This window comes from Pseudorasbora parva, chromosome 6, assembly GCF_024679245.1.
Source record: "Pseudorasbora parva isolate DD20220531a chromosome 6, ASM2467924v1, whole genome shotgun sequence".
NCBI classification, from domain to species: domain Eukaryota; kingdom Metazoa; phylum Chordata; class Actinopteri; order Cypriniformes; family Gobionidae; genus Pseudorasbora; species Pseudorasbora parva.
The window spans coordinates 14,481,416-14,507,997 of NC_090177.1; the positions used below are offsets into that span (position 1 = coordinate 14,481,416).

The 26,582-nt window shown below is 38.6% G+C and overlaps 1 protein-coding gene across 6 annotated transcripts in view; it reads left to right on the forward strand.

Moving 5' to 3' along the window:
- LOC137078467 (solute carrier family 41 member 1) overlaps window positions 1–26,582 on the forward strand; it is a 139,716-nt gene that overhangs the window by 21,074 nt on the left and 92,060 nt on the right. Inside the window, exons 3-6 of one of the 6 annotated variants that reach the window (XM_067445756.1) lie at window positions 897–1,156; window positions 13,012–13,098; window positions 14,648–14,870; window positions 17,151–17,468. In XM_067445756.1, the coding sequence (XP_067301857.1) occupies window positions 17,175–17,468 (294 nt within the window). In that variant the 5' untranslated portion in view covers window positions 897–1,156; window positions 13,012–13,098; window positions 14,648–14,870; window positions 17,151–17,174. Of the gene's footprint in view, window positions 1–896; window positions 1,157–5,939; window positions 5,987–13,011; window positions 13,099–14,647; window positions 14,871–16,127; window positions 16,292–17,150; window positions 17,469–20,294; window positions 20,423–20,608; window positions 21,631–26,582 lie in introns of those variants that run through there. The other 5 variants (XM_067445757.1, XM_067445754.1, XM_067445755.1 and 2 more) reach the window with 5 other exon arrangements.

Consider the following 26,582-nt stretch of genomic DNA (forward strand, 5'->3'; position numbering starts at 1 on the left):
ATGTGTATGCCGTAAATTATGCATTATTTTGCATCTTGCTGAATAAAAGTGTATAGTATAGTTTATTCAAGGAAATATCTAAGAAAAATCTTAATATATTATGCAGTAAATGTATCTTGTTTTTTTGTTTTTTTAAATATTTCATCATTAAATAATTCACAATGCAACAACTAGCTCCATCCTTTAGTCTTTTTTTTTGTTTCTGTTTACTTTGTTTTCAACAATCAGTTCTCTATGCAGAGTTTCTGTAATAGCCATCCATTGAATGTTCATTCTAAATGCATTTGAACATCGTTTTCTTTTCTTTTTTTAAAATGCCGAATATGTATCACTGCACTGCAAGCGCCCCGTTTCTGAAGCACCTCTTCAAACACACCTTGCTGTTTAAAGCTCCAGCACTTTCACTTCATTACTCTTGGCATCAAATCATCTTGTTTTTGAACTGTTGTAAAGTACAGTTTTTTTTCCTCTAACTCCTCTGCCACACTATTTACTAGTCTTTTGCGGGTCAACCCAAATGCGAGCGCTATTTCAATTAAAGTTAATTCAAATGCTGCCTCACCGCCCCGCTGATTGAGAACAGTTGTTGTTCACAGTTTTCTGAAAGGTGACATTATTAAGCTTCCAGAAGCGTTAAACATTTGGCTTCAGGAGGTCTGGCAGCTCGCCTTCCTGACTTTTGCTTTTTATCTGTCTCCTGCATCTTTTCTCTCTTCCCCTTTTCATTTAGCGTCAGCATTTTTTGGCTTGTGTACCTCATTATTTCATAGGTTTGTTTAGGTTGGAGTGGGGCGTGGGTGTGCTTTCTGCATTGATATCACTCCATTGAGCTTGACTTTTTCACAGAAGAGATCAGTCCTCAGGTTAAAGGCTCTTTTTTTCTCTTCACTCTGCAGGTTTGGCTCCTGGGAAATGCTATCAGAGACTCAAGTCACAGAACCCAAAGCGGCAGCTGTGAGGCCTGATTCATGAGAAACCTCAATGATGTTTCATTTTCAAGCACAGCGATCACATTCAGCTAACAGTGGGCCATGGCATTCCCAGCACCCGCTGAGACAACTGTCGGATGATGAGGCAAAACAAAGTATCAGTGATTGTGTATATGAACTTTGAACTTCAACCGAGCAACAAGGTTTTGAGAAATTTCTGCAAAAAGGTGTGAGAATCTTTACATGGTCACTTTACCTTGTGAACGGACTGCAGATACCGAATATGACAGCTTTGCCTCATTTAGAACAGTGTCTCGATTAGATCATTCAGAGAAAATTAACTACCGCCACTTTTGCATGTTGTATATCAGCACAAAAAGCTGCATCTTATGCACTAATAATGTAGTTTAATCAGGCTAATTACACGATGCTATCCTTTTCTTTTCCTCAAAAACTCTCCTTTCCATGGAAGCACTTTTCCACTTCAAACTAAAAAAAATAAAAAGTTAATGCTGCATTCACGCCATGTTCACTAAATACAACCCAAGTTAGGTTGAATATGGACAAACCCAGCAATTGGGTGAATGGGTTGTTTTAACCCAGCAGTTGGGCTAAATGTTTGTTTAAAACAACCCAATTGCTGGGTTTGTCCGTATTACAACACAGCTTGGGTTGTCTTTAACCCAGCATTTTTTTAAATGTTGTAATTACCGAAAACATAACTCCATATGCCTTTGAACTGCTCTTGCGGCACTGATGCCATACACAGATCGGTCTGCACAGTGCTAGTCTAGAAATCTAGAAAAGCTAGTCTAGATGCACCCTAGTGATAGCAAATCTAATTTGCAGAGTGTCGTCTAGCAACTCTCAATAGACTTTTGAGCTGGAAAAACCAAACTCTAGTCAGGCCAATCACATCATGTATAGAGTCGGTAGGCAGGCTTAACATAATTACGGCAGAGTTTCGGAGGTTCCACGGGCTACTTGTAAACAAAGAAGCTGGCGAACGGCGATCTTTCGAATCGTCTTTGGCCGCGATTCTGGAAGACTTGGAGTTGAGCTTTTTTTCCAATTCGCTATCCAATTGCGTGTTGAATGAGTCTGAAAGACAACCGTTTATCCCAATGAAATCAGATTCATTTAAATACTCTCCCCCAATAAATGTTGCATCTGAAAGGGCAACTCCTTAGCCTAGAAATCTAGATGCACCCTAGCGGCAGCAAATCTAATCTGACGCGAGTGTCGTCTAGACACTCTCAATACCTGCTGAGCTGTAAAACCTAAAACTCTGGTCAGGCCAATCACATCGTGTATAGAGTAGGTGGGCGGGGCTTAACATAATGACGGCCGAGTTGCGTTTACGTGCTACTAGTAAACACAGAAGCTGGCGAACGGCGGTCTTTCGAATCAGCTTTGACCGCGACTCTGGAAGACTTGGAGTTAAGCTTTTCTCTGAAAAAAAGAACGGCACTGAAGTCATTCTTAAAAAGGGAAGATGTGTTCAGAGTTTTGCCGACCGGATACAGCGAAAGTTTAATCTGTCAACAAGCTCCGCTTCACGTTGCTCTGGTTGGTTGTAGCAGAGGCAGTTTGAAAGACAGCCGTTTATCCCTCCTTTCGGATTGAGCCCTGCCAATGGTGAGATTCAAGACCAAACATCTTGATGTGTGTCTGGCTTGTCAGGCTAGCAACTCCTACAATTGCATATTTAATAAGTGTCCACGCCTTTTTAGCGCTAAATTTTCACTGCGTGTCTTTATTAAATCCTGACAGCAGGTTTTTTAATGACAATTTTTTTTCCGGACGCAAGCTATTTTTCAGGTGTCAAAATGGCCCTATCTCACAATTAACGTGTTTTTTGTTTTTTACTTTGAGGTGGAAAAAGGCCTATTTATCTTTCTGCAAATTAGACTTGCTGTAAATTGCACCTTATTCAGAAAACTCAATATTTGTGTTCTTGTGCATTAATTGTAAAAGGCCCGTTTGCATCATTACCTGATATGCATGATTCTCTTTGTGAATCAAGTACTAAAACTACACTTATATTAGCTGACTCAATTAATTTAGCTTCATAGCTTCACGGAGGCTGGGACATTGTCTATAGTCTGTGTCTGCACTGGTCTCAACGAGCTCATCTTACTATGGTTGGAATCAGTTGATCTGTTGAAACCTTATTACTGCTCTTGCTTTCAGAGAGAAAGGGAGAAATTAAACACTTCCACATGGCCAGAAGAGAACTGTGATGGAGCCCAGATGTGTATGTATGAGGAGAGCCAGCATTAGCTGCTTTGGGCCTGAAACTACACCAGATTGTATGTAATTTTGTTGTCCAACACTGATGGTTTGGACCGATAGTAGGGCTGATTCAAATGAGTGATTGCTGGCTGTTGATCCTATGGATTATGAACAAATGCATCCATTATGGATGAAGGTCAAGGACTAAGAGTCATTTGAATTGATCCCAAGAGCATTTGCAGAGCAGTATAGTAATGTCCATACACACAGCACTATAGCAAAGGGGCACAACAGCACTCAGAGTAACTTATGTAATAGCCAATAGTTGGATGAAGCCAGAAATACTGTTCCAGCAACCATCATCATCTTGCATATCTTGGTTACTGTTACTCTTCCATGTGCTCAATATCCCTCTCTGTGTTCCCCTCCATTTTAAGAGTGTAAGGACGGTGGTGTTCCCTTTCCAAGAAAGGCTGTGGCCAACCCTCCAGCATGCTCTAATGCCATAATGACTGTAGCAAATCACAAGCAGAAGATCGAGGCGCTCTGCCATTTGCCTGGTTCTTCTATGAATGACTGTGTACACACACAATTGGCTGACACACAATATACTGTGTATACAGTTGCAACCAAAATGATTCATCCCCCCCAGAAACTTTTATAAGTTACAAATATGATTTTCTAAAGATACAGTTTTAAATGCACTTATAACAGCTTAGAGGCAAATAAGTGACCATTTCAATATATAATGTAATGCTATATATATGTTACAGATTTTGTTTTGTTATACAGCGATGTCTTAATTACTCATCCCCTATTCAACACTGCTGTTTTTAAGTCATTTATTTGTATAGTATAGTACAAAATTGTGTTAAAACACAGTGAAGCTTTTGAAAACTATAACAAAACTGAATTAGCTTGTGCTGTTACACATGTATTTAGCCAGTGCATGTGCTAAAGTAGAATAGCAAAGATCTGCTTAGTTACAAACATTCTTCCAAATATTGTCCTTTGTGTTCAGCAGAACAAAGAAATTTATACAGGTTTGGAACAACTTGAGCATGACTACATTTTTGATTGAATTATCCCTTATGGGGAATACAATGTTTGATAAGAGGAACTGAGAAAATCCCTCAATTTACTGCCAAAGACTTTTGCGATGACCTAACGAAAAGAGGAAAAAAACATTTCAATAGACTTCTTGAATAGAAGAACACTTAGACAAGCATGGCCTTCATGTTGGAACATTTTGCCCCATGCAACTCTTGACCAGGAAGAACATGAGAGACTTGACTTGAATGTGCTAAAATTCATTTGGATAGACCTGTTGAGTTCTGGAAGAACAAACTGAAACTTTTTCAAAAAGTGTCAAAGCTTATGAGCTGAAGAACCATGATCAAATGTGAAGGCATTCCAAGGTAGTCTTGTTATGGGGGTCCTTTACAGTTGTAGGAAGTTGAAATCTTGACTGTATGAAGGGCATCATGAATTCTTTGAAGCATCAAGCCATTTTGGCAAAGATGGTGGTGCCTTCAGTGCAGAGACTGAAGCTTGATGATCAATGGACATTCCTGAAGGAAAGCCGTCCCTAAGAATACATCCAGATCTACTGAAGCTTGGTTCAGGGATCAGTCGCAGAATGTTCTTTAGTGGCCTGTACAATCTTCAGATTTAAATCACATTGAAAATATTTGGTGGAATTGATGAAAGCAGTGGTAACGTGAAAACCAAAGATGATCAGTGATCTGGAAGCTTTTTCAAGCGAGGAATGGGCTAAGATTGTAGAGAGGCGACAGAAGCTTCTAAGCACTTACAGGCAGCGTTTATCAGAGGTTATAAAGAATAAAAGATTCTGCACAAAATTTGAGAGGGTTGAATATGACACATGAACGTCTAGAAAAATTCTTCAACTTTATATTAAAGGTGCACTATATAGTATTATTGCATTCAAATGTCAAAAAACCACCAGGCCAGTGTTATATATTTTGTTCAGTTGAGTTCTTACAATATCCCAAATGTTTTCAATGATTTGTAAATTGAGAAAATTGCTATTTTCACCAAGGAAAATAGTCAGTTTGCATTATATGTTACCCTCGGTTTTCGGTTTTATTCTGCTGAAACGCTTTACTCTTAGCAGTGTGCAACAAGTGTCACAGCAGCAGCATACTCATGACTGCAGAAGCGGAAATGGCACCAGCGACTGTGTCCCTTCATCATAAAAGTCCCACTGCTTGTGAGCCGTGTGTTTGCATAACAATCTCTCCAGCGGTCTTGCTCAGCTCCACAACACTCGGTCCTGCTCTGCTTCACTACAGTAAAGTTAATAATCACATCCATGAACATGATTTCTGCCTGACTCTCACCCCTCCCCGGTTGTGGGGTGAAGAACACGTCCCAAGATTCTGAGCTCAAACAGGACGTCATCAAACTATGCCTTTGTTTTTTGTGTAACAAAAAGTTACACAAAAGTGTAGTTAAAGTGTAGCTTTAAAGGGATTGTTCACCTTCACTTAGGTGAACTATTTTGAATTTGATCTCACTTGCAGGCAGTGATGGTGTGGGTACGGCTGATGAAGTGTTGTATTTTAAGTAAAAAATTATATAAATACTGTTTGGTTTCTCACACAAACCGATCGTTTCGTGTCTTAAGACATGAATGTATCGCCACAAGCTGCTGTGTTTAATATGGATGCGCATGTCTGTGTTTTTTAATGTCATAGAAATGCACCCCATTGACCTGCATTATACGAGCAACTGTTGGAGTTAAAAATCTTCATTTGTGTTCTGGAGAAACAAACACCTACATCTTGGATGATCTGGGGGTAAGCAGATAAAAATCTAATTTTTATTTTTGGGTGAACTTTCACTTTAAATCACTCAAATGTGTATTAATAAACTTTCTACTAGTGCCTGAATTTTATTTAATTTAAAGATAATGTTTTTAAATCATATCAGCTTGTTTTTGTCATGTATACTTTTGAAATATTTATGTGCAAAGACAGGTTGAAAAATTAAATGACACCTTCATAGCTGTGATTAGGATGTGTCATGTTTGCTGTAATCTGCTTATAAAAGTCTATCTGTAATCTTTTAATTTTCTTCTATAAAATTGTCTATCTTTTAATCTTTTTTTAAGACAATTGATTAGATGATATGGCTGGATGTTTCAGCTAGCCTGGGCCTGTTTGTTTATCAAATGAAGAACAGGTTTTTCTGCCTTCATGGTGACTTTGAAAGGGGACAGTAACTGTTACTCACAACTGCTCTGCCACCGCATTGCAGAAGATAAAAGGTCATAAAAACAAATGAATTATTTAAATCAATACTGTACTAATATATGAACATGTAGACTCTGATAGATGACAGACCTGTGCTGTTACATCATGTGCTGCTGCTGATGGCTATAAATTACAATTATGAAAACTATGAATTTCCAGTGAGCTGGAATCTAACTTTCTCTAGTGAATATCACTGACCACTACATTACATTTTGGAAAAATTATGAAAAATGTCAAGTGGGAAAAAATATGTGCAAGTGGATAATTTGTGCTTCAAAAGAAGAAGCACCAATGGCTTGACTGGAATGGAAGTAATGGAGTGACCTATTGGCTACAATAGAAGATAAGGGAGTAAAAAAATTGGGGGAGCAAATATTACACACTAAGGATATTAGAGAATGATTTGTAGATGGAAGAGGTTCTTGTGCTATATCTGCTTTTGCAACAAAAATACAGAGCAGGCTACACAACTAAATATTAAGTAGCCAAACGTTTTAGGATATTTTAACCAAAGTAACATCAAAGATTCGGCTATAAATGAAGTACAGGATGAATCTCACATAGAGACCTTAGAGCTGTTTTGCAGCACAAAGATGTTCCAGGTGAGTTTTCCCTTTTTTCCCCTCAGTTTTTGTAGTGTTTTGTAACATTAAAGGGATATTCCACCGTTTTTTTTTCATTAAAACTGTTTTTCCCTTAACTAAGACGAGTTGATACATACCTCTCTCGTCTCAGTGCGTGCACTTAATCTCTCTGACGCGCGGTGACGAACTGATAGAATTTAGCTTAGCCCACTAAGCCCAGTTCATTCACTTTGGTACAAAACAGAGATTAAGTTAGAAAAGACCAAGCGTTAGAAGGTCCACTTTTTCCCAATTTAAATACAGTTACACAAATAGTTGAACTACCAAGTATGATGACACAAAATAAAATGTGCCGCTTTTCTAAGCGGGTTAAAAAGGATAATGTATGGCGGGAGAGCACTTCTGAGAGTACTTCGAAGTAAAAAGCACAGTAAAAAGTCCTGGCTGAAAAATCCTCTCCCCCTCACTTTTTACTGCGCTGAGTCAAAGTACTCTCTGCGATCTCTGTTTGGTACCAAATGAATGAATGTGGGTTAAGCTAAGTGTTATCAAAATGTCACCATGATTAAGTGCATTTCACTTGAGCAATACTCTGCTGACTGTCTTCTTTAAAATGAGACCAGACTTATGTCTATATTCCAAAGCATTCTTGAATTGCAACCATTTAAGTTTGGATAGTGAATTTTCATTTATATTTTCAAAAAGGGGGGTGACACTTAAGGGGTTAAAATAAACAAACATGTTTACTTAAAGCTGCAGTGCATAGTTTTTCCTCTTTGTTGCCATCTCTGTTCGAAAACTGCAATTGCAGTTATTCCCAGAATTATCAATTTTACGTGAGTTGTGCCTCGGTCAGCAGTGCGGAGGAATCCAATGTTTTGAGGAGAATGCGCACTTGTCAGTCACAAGGTTTCATTTAGGTGAATTTAAACAAGTGGCTTAACACATCTCGTTGTCATGTAAGGGCTCTGTTCATGTTGGACAGACATTTTAATCGCATTTTGTCTGTTAAGAGGCAAAAATACACTTTACGTTTATGCCCCCATACCTTCCGTTTTAGCAGAGTGGGGGCTCTTGGCATTCACTGTAATAGCTCCGTGTTGCAAGCACCAATCTGGTTCGTTTTTTTTTCTTCTATAGACTGTACTCACAAAGATATAACTATCAAGATAAACTTAAAAATTCCCTCCCTGGAGTTGTCCTTCAAGGTAAGTTACGTTTTAAGTTGCTGTGCTTATTCACTAAGTGCTATTGTTAACATGTTAGCAAATTAACAAGTTATCATTTTCTAAATTAGTTTGTTATAGCTAGCAAAATATTTATGTTGAGATAACCAGATAATTTTAAATTCAATGCATAAGTTAGAGTACTAAAATATTTAATGTTTAGAACAAAAAAAGAACAAAAAAATGTGTGAGTACAAAATAGAAATCTTACTTAAACTGAGTTTCTTAACTTAAAAAAATTCTCAAATTCTACAAACTGAAAACTTGATAGTTCTGTTTACTTAAAATTTGGAACATTATAACCCGAGAAATGTTATATAATTATATAGCATAACACAAGACCACCTAGATTGGCCAGCACAAGTGCAGCTAGTTAAGTATAATACATTTGACTAAATTGATTTTTATATTTTCTGGAAAAAACAACAACAACATTTAGTGCTGCTTACCCATGTTAAACAATTTTTAAAAACTTGAAGAAACATATGTGTGTTCAATTTTTGTAGCCAACATCACTGTCCTCCATTCATTTGCCATAGCTTTGAGCCAGTTGTGACGGTATCTAGATTTTTTTTTAATTAAATCTTATATCAACATATAGTTTTTGTCATGGATGCTTTTGATAACCGGCTGCTTCATTGTAAATTTATGCATACGATGTTCTGGTCCCCCAATGGCTGGGCTAATGAGATTTATTTACTCATCTGTTGGGTGAAAATTGAATATTTGATATCTTGAAGATATGTAAAATGAGAATGGGAATGAGACGTTTAAAAGTTGAACTTCTTTTTAACTTGAAGGCTGTGTTTTTAGAATGCTGTGTCATGCATAAGGTGCTGCAAAAGATGCAAAACACAAGTGCAGTGGTCAAACACGTATGTCTATCGTGTTTACATAAAATATAAAAGTAGTACTGGAAAATGTGTTCTGTGTGAATGATCCCTAACCCCTACCTCTAAGAATAAGCTAAAGTAATAATAACACTGCCTTTGCAAACACCATTGAATATTAATCGCAGCTGTCACCACTCATTATTGGTGTACAGAGTACATTATGACAGTCCTCTGAAAGTTTGATTGAGAGAGATCATGTCAGTCTACACCCGTGAGTGTCGTAACACTCCCCAAAAAGCACTAAAGCTTGTTTTGTGAGTCTTCTGTTCAATGACGTGACGTCAAAGAAAGAATGGCTCACTTTTCCCTTGAAACTTATTACAGAAGTGTTCCATGTCTCTTCTCTTGCAAAGCCTATTCATTTCTTTTTCTGTTGCACAGTAATGCTCAAACATTAGTTCCGATAAGATTGCACGTCCCTGTACTGATAACAGTTGTTTAATGGTTTGGCCACATATCAGAATTGAGTAATACTTAGTGTTGGTGCAGAAAACCCAGCCTAGTGAGTGAGCATGGGAGTAGTAATGCAAGAATTTGCTTGACAAAAAGTAGACCTCATGAGACCTTTCTGTGTGCTAAGAGTGCAATGTGCTGCAAGTGCAATATATGTCATTTCATCAGCTTGGTGCGTGTTGTGACATGAATGAGATTAAGCTCGTAAAACCGTATGACTCAGATTTGCACTTGTGCCCTGCCAGCAGACTGTCTTATCATCTCTGTTTCCGAAGAATTTGCTTGGCCTCTTCTTTGTTCTATTCTGATGATGAAAAGATCGAAGTAGGAGACGGGAGACGGGAAAGTTTATGCAGACTAAGACTGGACAGAGGAGAGAGAATGGACACTTGGCAGTGAACAGAAATCTGAGAGCTCATCAATCACTCTGTAATGTTATGTAATCGAGCTCTGCTGGAGAGGGCGGAGACCCACACGAACAGCTGCGGCCGATCTGAGCACGCTAAGCAAGAGTAAGCAGCGCTGTGGGAAAGCGAAGAAATGTGGGAGTAGGGAGGAAAGCAGTTGCACCGCATTTATCCTGCAGCTAACATCACGATCAGCATATAGTCCCACTCAGGATAAGTGTTTTTTTAATGAACTCTGTACACTGTCTACAAAGATCTGGAGTGCACAAGGTCGACAATTGCCTCACCATGTGCTTCTGCCTCGGTGACGGTGTGAAAACAGTGAATTAATGCATGCAATTAAATACACATTCAGCTTTAAAAGATAGCCAGTAATGTTTTGTTGTAGTGGTTAAAATGCAGGGCCTGTAACCCAAACATTCCAGGGTTGGGTTCTGGAAATAAAATTCCCATTCATTTTCTTCATAGAAAAATTGGTTTTAGTGATTTATATACAGACTTTTTGAGACAAGCATAAGATTGGAGGTTAGTAATCAATATGCTTCTGTTGAAGCATTTAAAAAAAACATATTTAAAGAGAGAGTTCACCCAAAAGTGAAAATGTGGTGTTTATTTGCTTACCCCCAGTGCATCCAAAATGTAGGTGTATTTGTTTCTTCAGTAGAACACAAATGAAGATTTTTAACTTCAGCCGTTGCAGTCTGCCAGTCATAATGCATGTGAATGGGGAACAACTATGAGAGTAAAAATAAAACCTGCTGAGACAACATACACAAAAACCGTGCTGCTCCTGATGACACATTGATGTCTTAAGACACAAACTGAACGGTTTTTATGTTTTTTTTTTTTTTTTTTACCTCCTATCCAGACGAATCTCATCTAGTGTTCCCAATCCCATCCGTCATTCCGGTAAGGTTAAACTGGCGCAATCATAGACATATATTATGTAGATTCCTCATTTGGCCGATATATGTGTGCCAGTTTGACCTTACCAGGCGGAAGTAATAGCGGATGAGACCACAGCGTTGTCTGTCAATTGCGTGATATCTGCGTTACCCTCGGTTTCTTGTTTTATTCTGCAGAAACGCTTTACTCGTAGCAGTGTGCAACAAGTGTCACAGCAGCTGCTGAGCAAATGCACAGAGTAATGTCATAACATCATTTTCAACACACTCAAATGTATCTAATATAATAAACAGAGCTATGTTACCTCAAACTCATGACCAGAAAAGCAGAAATAGCGCCCGACGACTGTCCCATCATAATAAAAGTCCCTCCGCTTGCGAGGCATGTGTTGTGTAACAATCGCTCAAGCTGCCTTGCTCAGCTCCACAACACTCTGTCCTGCTCTGCTTTATACTAGTTAATGAAAATGCTTAGACGTCCCGGCTCCTTGGTTTAAATAGCACGTAAGGACTCAGCTGAACAAAATATATAACACTGGCCTCATGGTTTTTGGTTATTTTGCTGCAAAAATACTACATAGTGCACCTTTTAAAGCATCAATGGACTTTTTGACAAGTGATTAACAGTCACATGTTTCTGGAACCGAGTACCCATGACGCAAAGATGGCAGGCCGTGTACTTCAAGGGGGGCTTGACATGTGCCTTCTGAGTGACAGCAGCTGAGATGAATGGGAAAGGTATCAGATAACTTTCTATGTGTGTTACAGACCTCCTTGGTTCATTCCCCACAATGAGCAAGCCAAGAGCCATCACCACTGTGCCCTTGAGCAAGGTACTTAACCTTAGGTTTCTCCAAGGGAATTGTACCTATGGTAAAATCATGCCATCATTCTAATGCAACACCTCATAGGCTTGTTCATTTGGTAATACATGATGGTTATATTCTATTTTAAGACAAAATCTGCTCCTCACCAATGCACTGATTTCTCTTTGGCAGGCTGTTTGACTGTGAGACTTGTGTGCCAAACATCCTTCATTCAGCATGTGCCATGGCGGGTATCCTTCCCTCTTGGATCAAACCACGTTTCCATGCACGTTAGGGCTCAGAAACATGAGACATCACATTTGCTAGGGGTAAAATAGTGTCGTCGCTCAATTAGGAAACGTGTTGATGCCGCCCAAAATAAATGAATAAAGTTATAAGCAAGTGTGTGCTGGTCGTCTTCAGGAGCTCTAAGCTGTCAGTCACGCTCCTGACCTCCACATCCAGAACATGACCTCAGAGGCCTGGAATCAGAGCCATATGATCAGCACGCTCTGAACGCAGAGTCCAGAGGTCATCTGAGAACCTGTTATTAGCTCTGAGCTAAGGGTGAAGGAACCATGTAGTGTTTGCAGTCACGGTGTGACTTCAGTAAATGATCAAATTCGCTTTCGATATTTCTTTCAAAATAAGCACACTGTTTCTCTCTGCAAGAAAGGTTTCAAGGGTTTTACACGATCCCAGTGCAGGTGCTGCTAAGCTCTTTGGAATGTGTTGACACTAATCCCATTTTAGTTTAAGCTATTAAACCATCTAATAAGTTTTGATTAATCTGCTAAGACCTTGTTAACATGTGCGAAGCTACTGCATTTTATGAAAGGTTAGGGGTTATGTGTTTGCTGGGATTAGTTGATTCCTTCTGTTGGTGTCTCTTCATGTTACCAGATATTAATCATATGTACTTATGGGTTGACTAAAGGCTTCACTGCCTTGTCATTTTTTGTGGAAACCGGCCCTGTTTACTTGTTACTGTGATTTCTTTTTATGTGACAGTTTTATGGAGTTTTTGAGGTGATTTGCTCAGAGGAAGCAATTAGCCTTTCCCTTCTTTAGAAGTGGGAAGACGCCACTTGTCAACATTTGAATTAATGGCTTTGATAGGCATTTATAGGTTTGAAATGATATAGCATGTAAAGCATGTCTGCAATATGTTCACTTTTGAATTGTCGCCAAGCGCAAAGCGTCAGCTTGTCAAATAAACTGATTGATACAGAATCAGTGCATTTCTCCTGGCATAAAATTCCTTCATATTTTGCTCCTTCTCTTTTGCTTTGAAGTTTGAGATGAAGGGGAGAACAGCTGGGACGTCTGAAGCCAAAGGAAGAGTGTGGGAGGTGGTGTAAAGTGAAAGTTAAGCATTGTGGGTAAGTGTTTATGTGTGTGTGTGTGTGTGTGTGTGACAGGTGTCCACTGTGTTTCGCTGGAAAGGGACAGCAGCTATATTTAGCACATCAGACAAGTTTCCACCACTCCTGTCAGGCAACAGCATACCCATAATTACAGTGTATATTTGCGTGTGTGTGTGTGTCTGTTTTACTGCGTTTATTCTGGTATTTAACGTCAGAGGTCCATAAGAGGCATTGTGGGGGTTCTTGTTATGTCTGTAATACATCCACCATCAAATTATTTTGTTCTATTTCTTGATTAACATGCAAACCCTGCAATTCAACTGTTCTTTTAATTACTAAAACACAGTTTCTGCTCAATAACCTTTATGTGGCTCATTTTCATTTAGTCATTTAGTTATGTTCTGCTGTACTCTACTTCCACCTAGTGAACTGCTGTAACATCACACAGGAAGCAGAAACATATTTTTGTCATTCTTATAAAGCTATTTAGAGAATATTTGAAATAGCATACTACCATACTATGCTTACTATTCCTATAGTACGTATACTGGGCTCAGTATGCACATTTACTTAAACTATTAAAATAACTGTATTTATTTAATTTCATTAAATGACACTGAAATTAAATATAAATATTAGATGGAAAAACTTAACCTTAAAAAACTTACATTATATTTAGAACTTTAAATTAAATTTAGAACTGATATTTAGAAGTACTAAAGTTACTACAACTGAAATAAATATTAATTAAAGATAAATATATTTTTAAAAAATACAAAAAAGGAACAAGCCCATTACAGAAAGTACTAGAATTTACTAGTGCGCACACACAATATATACAGAAATAGGATAGACAAATACTAAAATAACACTGCCTCTATACTGTAGTTTAGTATTTTTTCCTCCATAATGCAATTTGTTTGACATGACATTACATTTCCAATGTGATGAAATAACCTAAATTAATGCGACTCATTATTTGATGTGCCTGCCAAAAATAACGATATTTTACATAAATATGAACTGGCAAAATACCCATTTAATTTCTGAGAAGTTACACACGTCACACACTTGTAATGTGATTAAGTCATGTGACAGTAATGTAACGTGCTATTTTTTGAAACATTATGTTTTACTTTTGAATACTGTGCAGTATTCAGCAAACTAGTATCCTATGATCCTTAATCAATGTGCTTGTTGATTCTGGAACACTCCGGCTTCAGTCTTGTTCCTGTAAATATAAATAACAATTTGGTGACAACAATTTGAATGAGAGTGACATTGCATAATACTGTTATGAAATTTATAAACAAAGACTGAAAGTATGATTATGTAACAGCCATTTGAGATGATGTGAAAACACAGTGTAAATTCATTGTAAAGTGACTAGTCAGTCAACATCATATGCTGTGCTCAAATACTATTTGCATAATTACTGCACCAAATTAGGTCTAAATGTCCTTTTTCAAAAGCTGTGCCTGCAAACACTGTCATTTCAAATTTGGTGGCAGTGAAGTGACTGTGATTTGTGTATGGAAACCATTTAACTGGATGTTCTTTGAAGGTAGAAGAGCATGGGTTTCCCTGTCAGCACCATCTTCTCAGTGGCAGATGAGGTCCGACAGGAGGGGGTGTTCTAAACTGCCAGCAGGATGAAATTTAAGACACTCTCTGAAGCCCCCCCATCTGTGACTCCTCCAATCCGACTTCATGTTGTTATTCTCAGTCCCCTCTAAGATTTATGCTGGTCACTTATGACTTTCCTTTGCTTTGCGACATTGTGATAGGTAAGACGTATCTCATATGTTAGATTTGCATGGACAAGTCAGTGCTGTACTTACACCGTATCTAAATTTTGGTAATGTTTTGTGTTATAAACTTTCCATATTATGGACCACTCATAAATTCAAATACAAGTTGTCTGCCTGGTGTGACCTTTGTAAGTTAGAAGCATGCGCAGGCACCTGAAATGTGGACAAATCACAAAATGCAATGTAGAGAAGTCAAATTATAACACTCAATTCTTTAAGTTGACAGCATTTTTAATCACTTGTCCCTAAAAATGATAATGCAGTACAAATTAAATATAGCCTAGTAACTATCGATAAAAGTTTGTATTATGCACTAAATAAAACAACTGTATGCATACAAATTCTACAAAGGATATTCGATGAGTTTAATTCGATTATGGTTTTAAATCGGGTACTGTTGGTTTGAATGAATCCTTTAAGTGAATAAAGCATTCCGGTTCATTCGAATGAATCGTTCATGGGTTTTTTTGTCCACTGAATGAATCAGCAGAAGACAGAATTCCTCCCAATGAGAACGAAGCTTGTTTGTGAATAACTGATCTATATAACGTCACATGTTGTTGATATATTGCAGTGTTAATATGTACAGGCCTTTACCTAATATTTTAATTAGCCTATGTTATAATAGCTATATTCAATTCAAATCTGCAAGTCAGTGTCTCTGAAAGTGTATGACAGTGCGCCATACTGAGATATGAATAGGCTATAAATAGAATTTAAAACCTATTGAAACAACATAATATTGTATATAATTTGTGGGTAAACGATTGACGCGTATACGTGTCGTTATGGATTTGAACGATAGTTTGCTAAATAACGTAGGTTAAATGAATGATTCGAATCAATCACCTGCTACACACTAAAGACTCTCGCTTGTCAACACTTTGTAAAAAAAAAAAAAACTGAAGCACGCATGCGTGGATTTAAACCGCTTTAAAACAGTGGAGTAGAAGTTTGACAGACTTGAAAGAAAGCACCTCAAACTTATATCTAAATGCATTAAAGCCTTAAAATCAGTCGACACCTGCCACGTTAGTTTATTATTTGGAAAAATCCTACATTCTGGTATACATACATGGTTGGAATATCTTTAGTTGTATCATGTTTTTCCTCTGTCGAATCATAAATAACGAATCCGCTCATGAATATTAATTTCACCATCCAGCGACGTTGCTTTGTAACCTTCTAGGCGCGTCCCCTCACGTGACTAATAAATATTCATGAGGCAAGCTTTCTCCGTAGTACTATTGGTGAATTCGTTTCCTATCGAGGAAGTTAAACATTCCGAGTAGTGATTCAACGCGCTTTTGCATTTACAGTGATTCATATCATTATCGATAGCGAAGCTTCATATAATGTGATGAACATAAACACAAAAGAAGGGCTAATTTGAGACGGTAGGCTGTTCTTTTCGTGATATTCAATTGCTGATGTGGAGCACAACCCATCAACCGTGTGTATCATATCATTGTTTTCATCCGTCATTGTCAATATCATTAATCGATAACATTTAGCTTCAATCCATATACATGTGTTGCATTTATTTGTCAGAGGAACGGTTTGAGGCACGCTTCTGTGATATATCTGAGGGAATGTGCTACTTGATATCGCTATGGCAACGTGTCATCAGTGCTTATGGACCAAAACATAAGCATCATCGTTGTGATACATTGCGGATCATTAATAAACATGTTTAAAAGCAGCTTGAAAAAGCGTACTTCCAAAATACATAATATATTATTACTGCTGATGCAGTAATTATTATGCAGCTTCACATTTACAAATGATTTATATTCAAAATCACTTGGTGTAAAAACAGAGAAAATACACTTTATTCAGATTACACAGTGGGGTTCAAAAGTGTGCGGCCACATTGAAATTCTGAGATTTGTAGTGTAAATTAAATTTAAAACAAATCAAACCTGATAGAGCAAGTTCTGATTTTACTAAGGTATAAAAAATGATTTAATATTAGTACATATTTATATATTATATACAATTAGCAGCGTATTTTGTCACATCTATTTACAAAAAAATAATGCTACAAATAATTTAATAGAATGACATTCTAGAATCACAACAACAATGTTCAATACATCACCAAGTATTTAAATTTGTTTAGCTTTTAACCCAAAATTATTTTGAGGGTGTATTACATTATCATGCAATGGATACTTTTGTGTTAAATTAGCAAAACAACAAAAAAAAAAGTTTTGAAGAACTGTCTTTTGACTGATTTGACCTCCTGTTTCTTAGTGGGAGCGGACTGGAGACTCCACCATGGCAGGAGATGAAGTTCGACAGAGGAAAGGTGGTGGCCGCAAGAAGTCCAAAAAGGGAAAGGGGAAGGGGCAGGGTGGTTTGGATCGAGCTGGCAGTCTAGATGGGCAAAATGACCTGCTGTTGCCGCCTCCCACCATACCACCTAAAAAGTCTGTGGAGGAGAGGATCAAAACGGCCCAGGCTAAGATAGAGGATGAGTCGGCCATTTCTATCTGCCTGCAGGTGTTGCTCCCCTACCTGCTGGCTGGGATGGGGATGGTGATGGCGGGGATGGTGCTGGACAGTGTGCAGGTAAGAGACTTTTGAAGAACTTTCTGCAACTTTACATGTAATATCACCAGACATTAATTTGCAACAGTTGATGCTATGGCAGCTAATGGGCCCACTTTAATTATCCAGCATGTCAAGTGCTGATATTTATGGTCCTCACTTACAGGAAGCAGAGTGTGAGGCATATTAATGTGATCATTAAAATTCATTCGGAAGGAGAGACCGTATAAAACACTGCAATCATGAAGCATTAAAGCAATAGTTCACCCAAAAATGTTGTCAAAATTAGGTCATATCAAACCTGTTTGTTTTGTGGAACACATATTGAGATGTCAATGCTACTTTTCTTTCCATATAACAAAAGTGAATAGGAAAAGTGTCAAGCTCCAAAAAAACAGAACACGAAGAGATAAAAATGACCATAAAAGTGGCAATTCATGCTTTTTGAAGCTGCAAAACTTCAGTCTCTAAAAATGGAATGTACCAAAACATTTCTTGAAAAAAAATGCATTTCAGATCCTTTCATCCATAAAATTAGGTGTCCCTCAACAGTGAAATAAACTCAGATCTCAGAAGAAAAAAGTCTGAATTGCGAGATATATAGTCAAATCAAAACATTTTGTCACATTATCACAGTTTATTCGCTATAGTTTAGAAAATGGTAAAAATATATGAAAAGAACTCTGAGATTAACTGTCAGAACAAATGAATCTTGATAATGTCAGATACATTTGATTGAAAGGAATGAAATGGATTACAGTCAACTAATCAGCTGTCAGTTCAACCAATTACCAATCAATGCTTCATTTTGTTCAGTCTGTGGTGTAAAAGGTCGCATTAGCAATAAAAAACAAAAAATAAACACTTAAGCAAACCAAATCAAAGTCAAAGTGCCTGAATACATTTGGTCCCAAATTTGTATCATTTTTACTGGTAGTCCACTTTATGAAGAATCTTTGGGTATAATATATCAGTTTAATTCATTTTGCTATCTTCACTTACATACATGAACTATAGTGTCCTGCACCCACTAGTAAAAAATATATATTTGGTTTGACTATTTTGGAATTCTGAGAAAGTACCGTTTTGTTTCCGAATACAAGACAACCCTGATTATAATTTTTGTAATGAAAGTATGGTAAATTAAATGCTGGTAAAATGTCATATTGTCACATTTTACCGGTCACATTTAAAAATAACCATAACCAACGGTCACATTTAAAAATAACACTCTTTGGCATGCCATAAAAATAAATTGTAGTGCATCTGAATTATATAACTATTAGGCTATCCACCTCAGGGTGAAATCCATGTAGCCTTCCAACATTTCATTAACATTTGAAATGAAATCTTATTGTAGTTGAAACATGAACCATCTCACGTTTTAAAATCACATACGGGTGAAGTTTGCTACTGTCGCTGACCAAAAATAGCTTCTGCCATTTTAGGCAGTTTTTATCACGATAATTTAATTTCAAGTCATTTTTTAAATAAGTTTGGTTTTAGTTAGTTATAAAAATGGGGGGTGTGATGTCATGATTGACAGCTGAGATTGACGGCTTCTCTGAGTGAAGTTGTCACTGAGGCACTAACAGACCTTTTTTGGTATTTTCGGGAGGATATTGGAGCTTTAGCTTTAATTTTTACATTTCTATAATTGTTTATTTCACACCAACATAATGAAGTGTTCTGCATCTGCGAGAGTGTGGGCGGGCTTTTGATATCGCGGCTTTACTTCCTGCTCTCTACTCTCTACCCAGATATCACTACAGCGCAGACTCGGTCCCAAATCTGTGCAAGCCATGTTCAGATGTTATCAGCTTCCTTTTTCTTCAGTGGTAGTAGGTAGTGAAGGTAGTGAAGACATGTCTTCCATATTTTTTTTACAATTGTTTTACGCATATTTGGCGCAAACTATTTTTGTGGGTGTATTATTGACATATAAAACTCTAAAGTCTAACATGTATTTTCAATATTTCTAACAAAAAAACATAATCTTATATTTGGAACAATACAGTAACTTAGAATTATGTTTTATGAACTTGCATTTCTGAAAAAGAAAGCCTGAATTGAAGATGTTAACTGTTAAGATTTTAGGTTCTGAAAAAAATTGAGAATTATGAGCTACAAATTCCGAATTAAGAGAAAATAAGAATTGATTTTGTTAATTTTGATTTCTCACAACTTTTGTGCTTTTTTTTGGGCAAGACAAAGCGAACCATGGCACTAACAGAATTACATTCTTTTGCTGTACTAAAGCCCAATGGCCAAGGTCACGGTTTTGGTTAAATAAAACACTAATGGCCAGTTTCACAGACAAGGCTTTAGCTAGTTCAAGACTAAAATGCATGTTTTAACTGAAAATAACTTGCACTGACATACCTTAAAATATGTCAGTGACATGGTTTTGTCTCAAGATGCACACCAGTAATGTTTTTTTTTCTAAGGTACGCGTCTAAAAGCTACTTAAATGTCAACTAAGGCATAATATAAGCTCTGTCTGTAAAACGGGGCCTATATTTATATCATGTACCCCCCAGAACAATATGAATAGTGTCACATAGAAACATTCTGTGAAACTTTTGCATTTAAAAAAAAAAAGTTTGATGCTGGTCACTGTTCATTACCACTGTATGGACTTTTGTGGTCTATTTGCGAAAAAATAAAGACAAAATTCTTAGTTAAAAAGTCCCAGTTACCTTTTTTTTATTCTGTTGCAGAAACAGGCTTCTACATGAGAGTAAATATTGGCAAAAACGATTCTTTTGAAGAACGCCTGCCTAAAAATCGTTGTCTTGAGAGATGCTGTGTCCTGATGGTGTTTCATAAATGCGTTCAGAGGTGTGTGCTGGTGATGTGAGTCTGGATTTGCTGCGTCACTGTGTCGTGCTCACGACCGAGCTGGGGGGTTGTTTTTAGCTGAATCATGCCCTTCTTCTCAACGTGTCCTCTATGCACTGGCAAGCGGTAGAGTGGTGAGTAATCGAACAACGCTGCTTTTACAACCCCATGGGTTCTCAATCTGTCTCTTTGTCTTTCAGACACACACTTGTTCTCGATCTGTCTCTTGCTCTCCTCCGTCTTTCCCCCCTCTTGTCTGTCTGCCAAGTACACAGCCCATTCACAGCTGATAAGACAGGTTCAGTTATACGTCAGAGAGGACATTAGCTGAGAGTAGAACAGGAGGACAGACGCAAGACTCAAGCAGATGAATTGGTTGGTAGGAAGGGTCAGACTAGTGACTGTTAAAGGGGCTGATGCACCGGTGAGGAGGGGCTGAAGAGGACTGCCCACAGAAACGAGTGGAAAAAAGCCTCAACATGTGTTTCTGTCACGTTCAGGACCTGTTAGACCAGGCCTGTGACGGAGAGGTTTTTGAATCGACGTTGAGCCAGATAGGACCGTTTGTCTTGTGAGTCACGACACCTGTGATGGAGAGAAGATGTGCTCTGGAGATCGTAGCACTCGTGTTCACGGTCATTCCAGCAACCTGCGAGTGAAAAAGAGCGGCAGCTTGGGAGTTATTGTAAGAGTCCTCTAGAGACAACTTGATACTTCGTCTCATCAGCCATATAACGAGTCTTGTATTATAAAGTGGATTTAGATGCTCAGAGAACCAACTGAGGAGAAGATATGCTCGCTTGAGACTTTTGAATGTGAAGATTCCTGTTGGATTTGCTGGAAACCCACATGGCAACAAATTACCTCTTCAAAAAGAGCTGAAAAATACTGTGTGCATCAGCCAACTTGTTGGGCCTTTGCTATCTTGGGACAATCTAAAGATACTAATCTTAAGAACATCCTAACTTTGAGTCAGCATGTTATTTTTCTTCTTCCTAACCTAGATCATATCTTGCCTGTTTATCTTGAGCTTCTTCATTTCGAGACATTATGAAAGGAACATTCTGCTATCTAGCAGGGTGTTAAAACTTCTTCCACGAACCCTCATCGAAACAATCCAGTCACGTTGGGGAATGGGGTAACAGAGATGGTGGTCACTCAGTTAGAGCTGGAGCTCTGTTATCATGGGAAGAAGCTCAGAGGTTTTACCTGCAAGCTTACCCGTTCGCCACATGGCTTCCTGCCAGAGAGCTCGTACATCATCGCTGCGCAGGTCTTGCTGCCGTATCTGCTTGGCGGCTTGGGGATGGTGGCGGCCGGTATCGTCATGGACATTGTCCAAGTATGAGCAATTTAATCTAGATTTGGTGTACTTCTTGGTTGTATATGTCATTGAAATTGCATATTCAGAATTTTTTTTAATAATGCTCTTTTACAAAAGTATTGATAAACATTGACCATTGTTCAGTTGGTAATGCCATTGTACTTTGATATATCCCGTCTTTATATAAAAGTAGTAAGGACTGTAAAATAAAGTGCTACCAAAAAGTACCCTTTTTTTCATGTAGCATGGTAGTGTCATGATGATGTTCCTTGGAGTACCATGTAAATACCATGAGAGTCCTATATTAGTTTATAAAGGCATGACACTATCATATTTATATACCGTCTTCATGTTACTTCAAGAATACCATGATATACATGTCTTAAAATCATATTGCCATTGTAGCATGTCCCATACATCATGATAATACCGTGGTATTTCTGTAGTTTTGGGGTGTTTTCTTAGTTAGTGGGCACATGCTGAAGCATATGGAAGTTTAAAGAAATGAGACTGGTTAATAAAAGTAAATTGATGTCCAAAAAGATGTCCACTAAATAAACTATTCTGTATAATAATTTTTTGATAACATCTCAAATTCAATTGATCAATTTATGAATTTATTTAAAAAACTGATTCACTTAATATTTGAAAATGTTTGCTTAATTCATTGCTAAAGCACAATTTCCTTTCTTTCTGAAAGCAAGTTTTGCAGTGTTGTTATTGCTAAGCAAAACTAAAGAAATTGTTTTGCTTTTCTCATTTTTGTTAATTGAAATAAAGCTAATAAATAAATAAAATATAAATATTAGATGAAAAATTTAAATTAAAAACTTACATGAAAATTAAATAGTTTCATTAGTAATATTACTTTAACTAAAACTTTAATAAATACCAATATAAAGCTGAATAGTAATGAATCAAATAATAATGTGAAAATACCAAAATTATGACTTCAATACTATACCAGAGTAAAATACCTTGAAACCACGGCAAAAACAAAACAAAAACAAAAACAGTAAAAGTAATTGAATAATAAGGCGGAACTTACTATTCCTTGTTTTATTAAACCCTGAAAATTCACTTAACCTTTCACTATTCTGAACAGGTTGGGATGACTAAAATAAAATAGGTAAATTAATATTTTTTAATGTAAATTTATAATTACAATATAGATATTTAATTGTATCTTTGTTTTTAAAAAACAACAAACAATATGACAAAAACAATGCTTTATTTTCAGCTACTGTAGGTATATTCAACAGTTACGTTCAATAAAGAAATTTAAATAATAAAATGGGAAAAAAAGAAGGGAAAAAAAACCCTAGTTGAGTCTTCTCTCATTCTCAAGTTATTCAGTCAAGCTTAGAGTTTCTATTTTATTTTGTTGTTTGATTGACATTAAAGGGGGGTGAAACACTCAGTTTCAGTCAATCTCATGTCAATCTTGAGTACCTATAGAGTAGTATTGCATCCTTCATATCTCCGAAAAGTCTTTAGTTTTATTATATTTATAAAAGAAATATAGGCTGTACCGAGACTTTCCAGAAAAAACAGAGCGCCTGGAGGCGTATCGTGTGGGCGGAGCTAAATAATGACGAGTGCACACAAGGCGGTGACGTCCTCAATCGTGGAGAAACCCATGGCTATCGATCTCAGCTAATACATATATGATCCAGAATGAAATTCGGAGGCTGAAATAAATTGAACAGGAGAAAACAGCAACAGCAGGACGTCCGTCTCTGGTATGTACTGTATTTAGTGGCCTGTCAACATTTGTGTGCGTTTACTCGCAGTTTATGAGGACATGATTCGGTTTATGGACTATTGTATGCGACTAAATCTTAGCAGTAGCAACCAAAACGGTTTTGCACATCAGACTAGTGTAACGTTATACAGAGAACAACAATGGAGTAACCGTTAGCACATTTGAATGACGAAGCACGCGATCTTGTCGTTGACGGATGTTTACTCACGCGACGATAGCCAACAGCACAGACATTTGAAGCAGTTTTACTCACCGCCTGCTTCCAAAGTAGGAACGAACCTTTATCGCTGGGACCGCTCTGTCAAAAACACACTTCTTTAGTATGATATGGTGAAGTCCTGTGACAGCAGTGACCGTGGAAATCCACTTTGCAACGCGACTGAAGCGATGTTGTGAAGCTTCCCGTCATTTCTGCGTTCAAATCGGTTCAAATGCAGCGCTGCCTTTCTGGAATGCTGTGCTGAAGCGTTGAAGTCGCTTGATGTCACTCATAGGAATAAAGTGGAGCGCGTCGCGGACTATAACCGACATAAGTGTTCACGGATGACTGGATCTGCATCTGAGAGAGTGTTTATGGGCGTGCATTTCCTCTCTCGCTCGCCCGTACAGCCCATACAAGGACCTTCCGCTCTATTAACGTCAAGCCGAGCCATACTCGAAAAAATCTCTGAAACTTGTGAGAAACCGGAAGGAGTATTTTTGACACAGAAACATTAGTTTAGTTGACACATCCAACATTAGTTTTTGAAACTTTGTCTATGTTTATGACGGGAATCCAAGTCTTTAACAGTGTAAAAAGCTCAGTATGCATGAAACAGCATTTCACCCCCCCTTTAATCAAACGTAATATTAGACCCAGGCCTTTAAGACCTGCACGGACCCAATACATTGTAACACATCTGATTTCTCACGCAACTCTGAAGACGTGTATCCCTGTGTTTACCTGAGAATACTTGCCAGGATGTGCATTTTTACATATTTTAACCATTCAAAACCATAGTTTAATAATCCATGAAGCTGACGTCACGATCCCATTCTGTCTGAGTGAAAGGCGTGTGCACGCGCTTCAGGTCTGAGTCCGGCCGTTGTGCTTTTTCTCATGCATGCATGTTTCTTTTACTTTCTATGTCATACGCTGAGCGCATATATTTGACTGTTCTGCTTCCATTGTTCAGTTCACCGTGGAAACAGAGCTCTGCACACACATCTTGATTTCTGTCGCACATCGGCGCACATTAAGAAATAACGCTACTGCTCTTATTAGAGTGCTGTCCTTCGAACAACACATTTTTTTTACGATCTGATTCGGACACGACTGTTGGAATTTGCCCACTAGTGGCAGTCGCACAGAAATTTTATTATGATCGTAAACCCCATTATGTATACTTCTGTAGAATCATACTAGAGTCTTTAATAGGAAAAATGAAGCTTGGAAGAAAGTTAGTGGGGTTGTCATCCAGGTGTGTTTTGTTTGCCAAAAGTGCTGAATATATGCAAATCCTTGTCATGCCCTAATTAGCGTCTAGCCTGATTCTAGCCTAGTATTCATATGTATTTATTATTCCACATTTTACTAATTTATTAAGACAGTGGTTAACAAACTTACAATGAACATTGCTATCACAGTTTATACAACTTTGGTTCATTTCAAATTTAAAGCTTATGCTCATATGCTAATGTAATGTATACATTAGCTATACAATGACTAACATTAGTGTTAGATCTAATTCATTACTTAGTGATTAACTACTGTATCTACTATTATCTACTTTTCCCTGGAAAGTAAAGGGAGCGATTACTTTTGAAGGGTTAGTTCACCCAAAAATGAAAAATCTGTCAATAATTACTTCCCCTGATGTCGTTCGACACCCGTAAGTACTCCGTAAGTACGTCAGAACTGAACTGACGAATTGGGATCTGACCTCAGAGACCTATCCACTTCGAGTGTATAAAAACGAGCCAATCAGAGATTGGCATGTGATCCACACATTCCACGCTCCGCCCCGCAGTGTGGGTATAAATAGGAAGTGGAATGGTAGATCACATGCTTTCAACTTCGGAGCTGAACAGTTCATTGCTGTTTCCACGAAGAGTGTTAAAGACTGAGTCTTGGAGAAGGAAGGAACTGCCAGTGCGGGTGTTATAGCGCTTCTCAGCGAGAGACCGACCATTGTTGCAATCGTTTGCATTCAAAAAAGAGCAAAAAGAGCTTTCCCATTGTTGGTTCGCTGGGCGTTTTCCCTTTGAGTGTCACACGCAGGCTTGCACTGTGGACTGCGTGCTGACCGCGGTCATCTCCCTGAGTGCTTCAGCACAACTAAAAGAGCAGTTTTCCATCCTAAAAGAGCAACACGGTTTGACCCTGCGTCTTTTTCAAGATGTCATTCAAACCGTGTGTTTCTGGGTGCGGTCGCTTTCTGTCCCTGCTTGACGGTCACGTTCGTTGTCTCACGTGTCTGGGCATTCAGCACACTGAGGCTGCGTTCGTGAATGAGTCATGTTCTCACTGCGGGAACATGACCATCGCAGTGTTGAGGTCCAGACTCCAATACCTCAAGGCAGGTGGAGCACCCTCGCGCATCCCCCGGTCTAGCGGTCCTTCTGCGCCTAAGCAGAGGGCTGCTACTCTGGCTGATGACTTGGGTGGGGACCTGAGGGTGACGGTCAGGGCAAACCCGACGGATCAAATGGCTCCTAGGGCCCCTCCCCCCTCCGCTGTGCCGGTGGAGTTCCCGGAAGAGCGTGCTGACCTCTCACGTGGAGTGCCAGCCGTTTCCTTCGGGGCTCCGGCGGAAGACAGGATGTCGGTTGCAGCATCGGGGGACAAGCTAATGGGCTCTGAGGATGAGGATTCGGCTGCGCTGCCCCCTTCGGGTGTGACAGCGTTGCCCGAGTCTGACCCAGAGCTTACGGCTATGCTTTCCAGGGCCGCCGCAAGCGTAGGGCTCGAGTGGAACCCTCCACCGTGTCCCGAACCTTCGCGGTTGGACGATTGGTTTCTCGGGACGGCCCGTGCTGGTTCTCAGCGCCCCGCCCCGGTGCCTTTCTTCCCGGAAGTGCATCAGGAGATCTCGAAGTCGTGGGCAGCGCCGTATAGCGCTCGCTCGCAATCGACAGACTCCTCCGTCCTCACTTTCCTCGATGGCGGTGCGGTGAAGGGTTACGTGGGAATCCCTCCAGTCGAGCGGTCGGTGGCGATGCACCT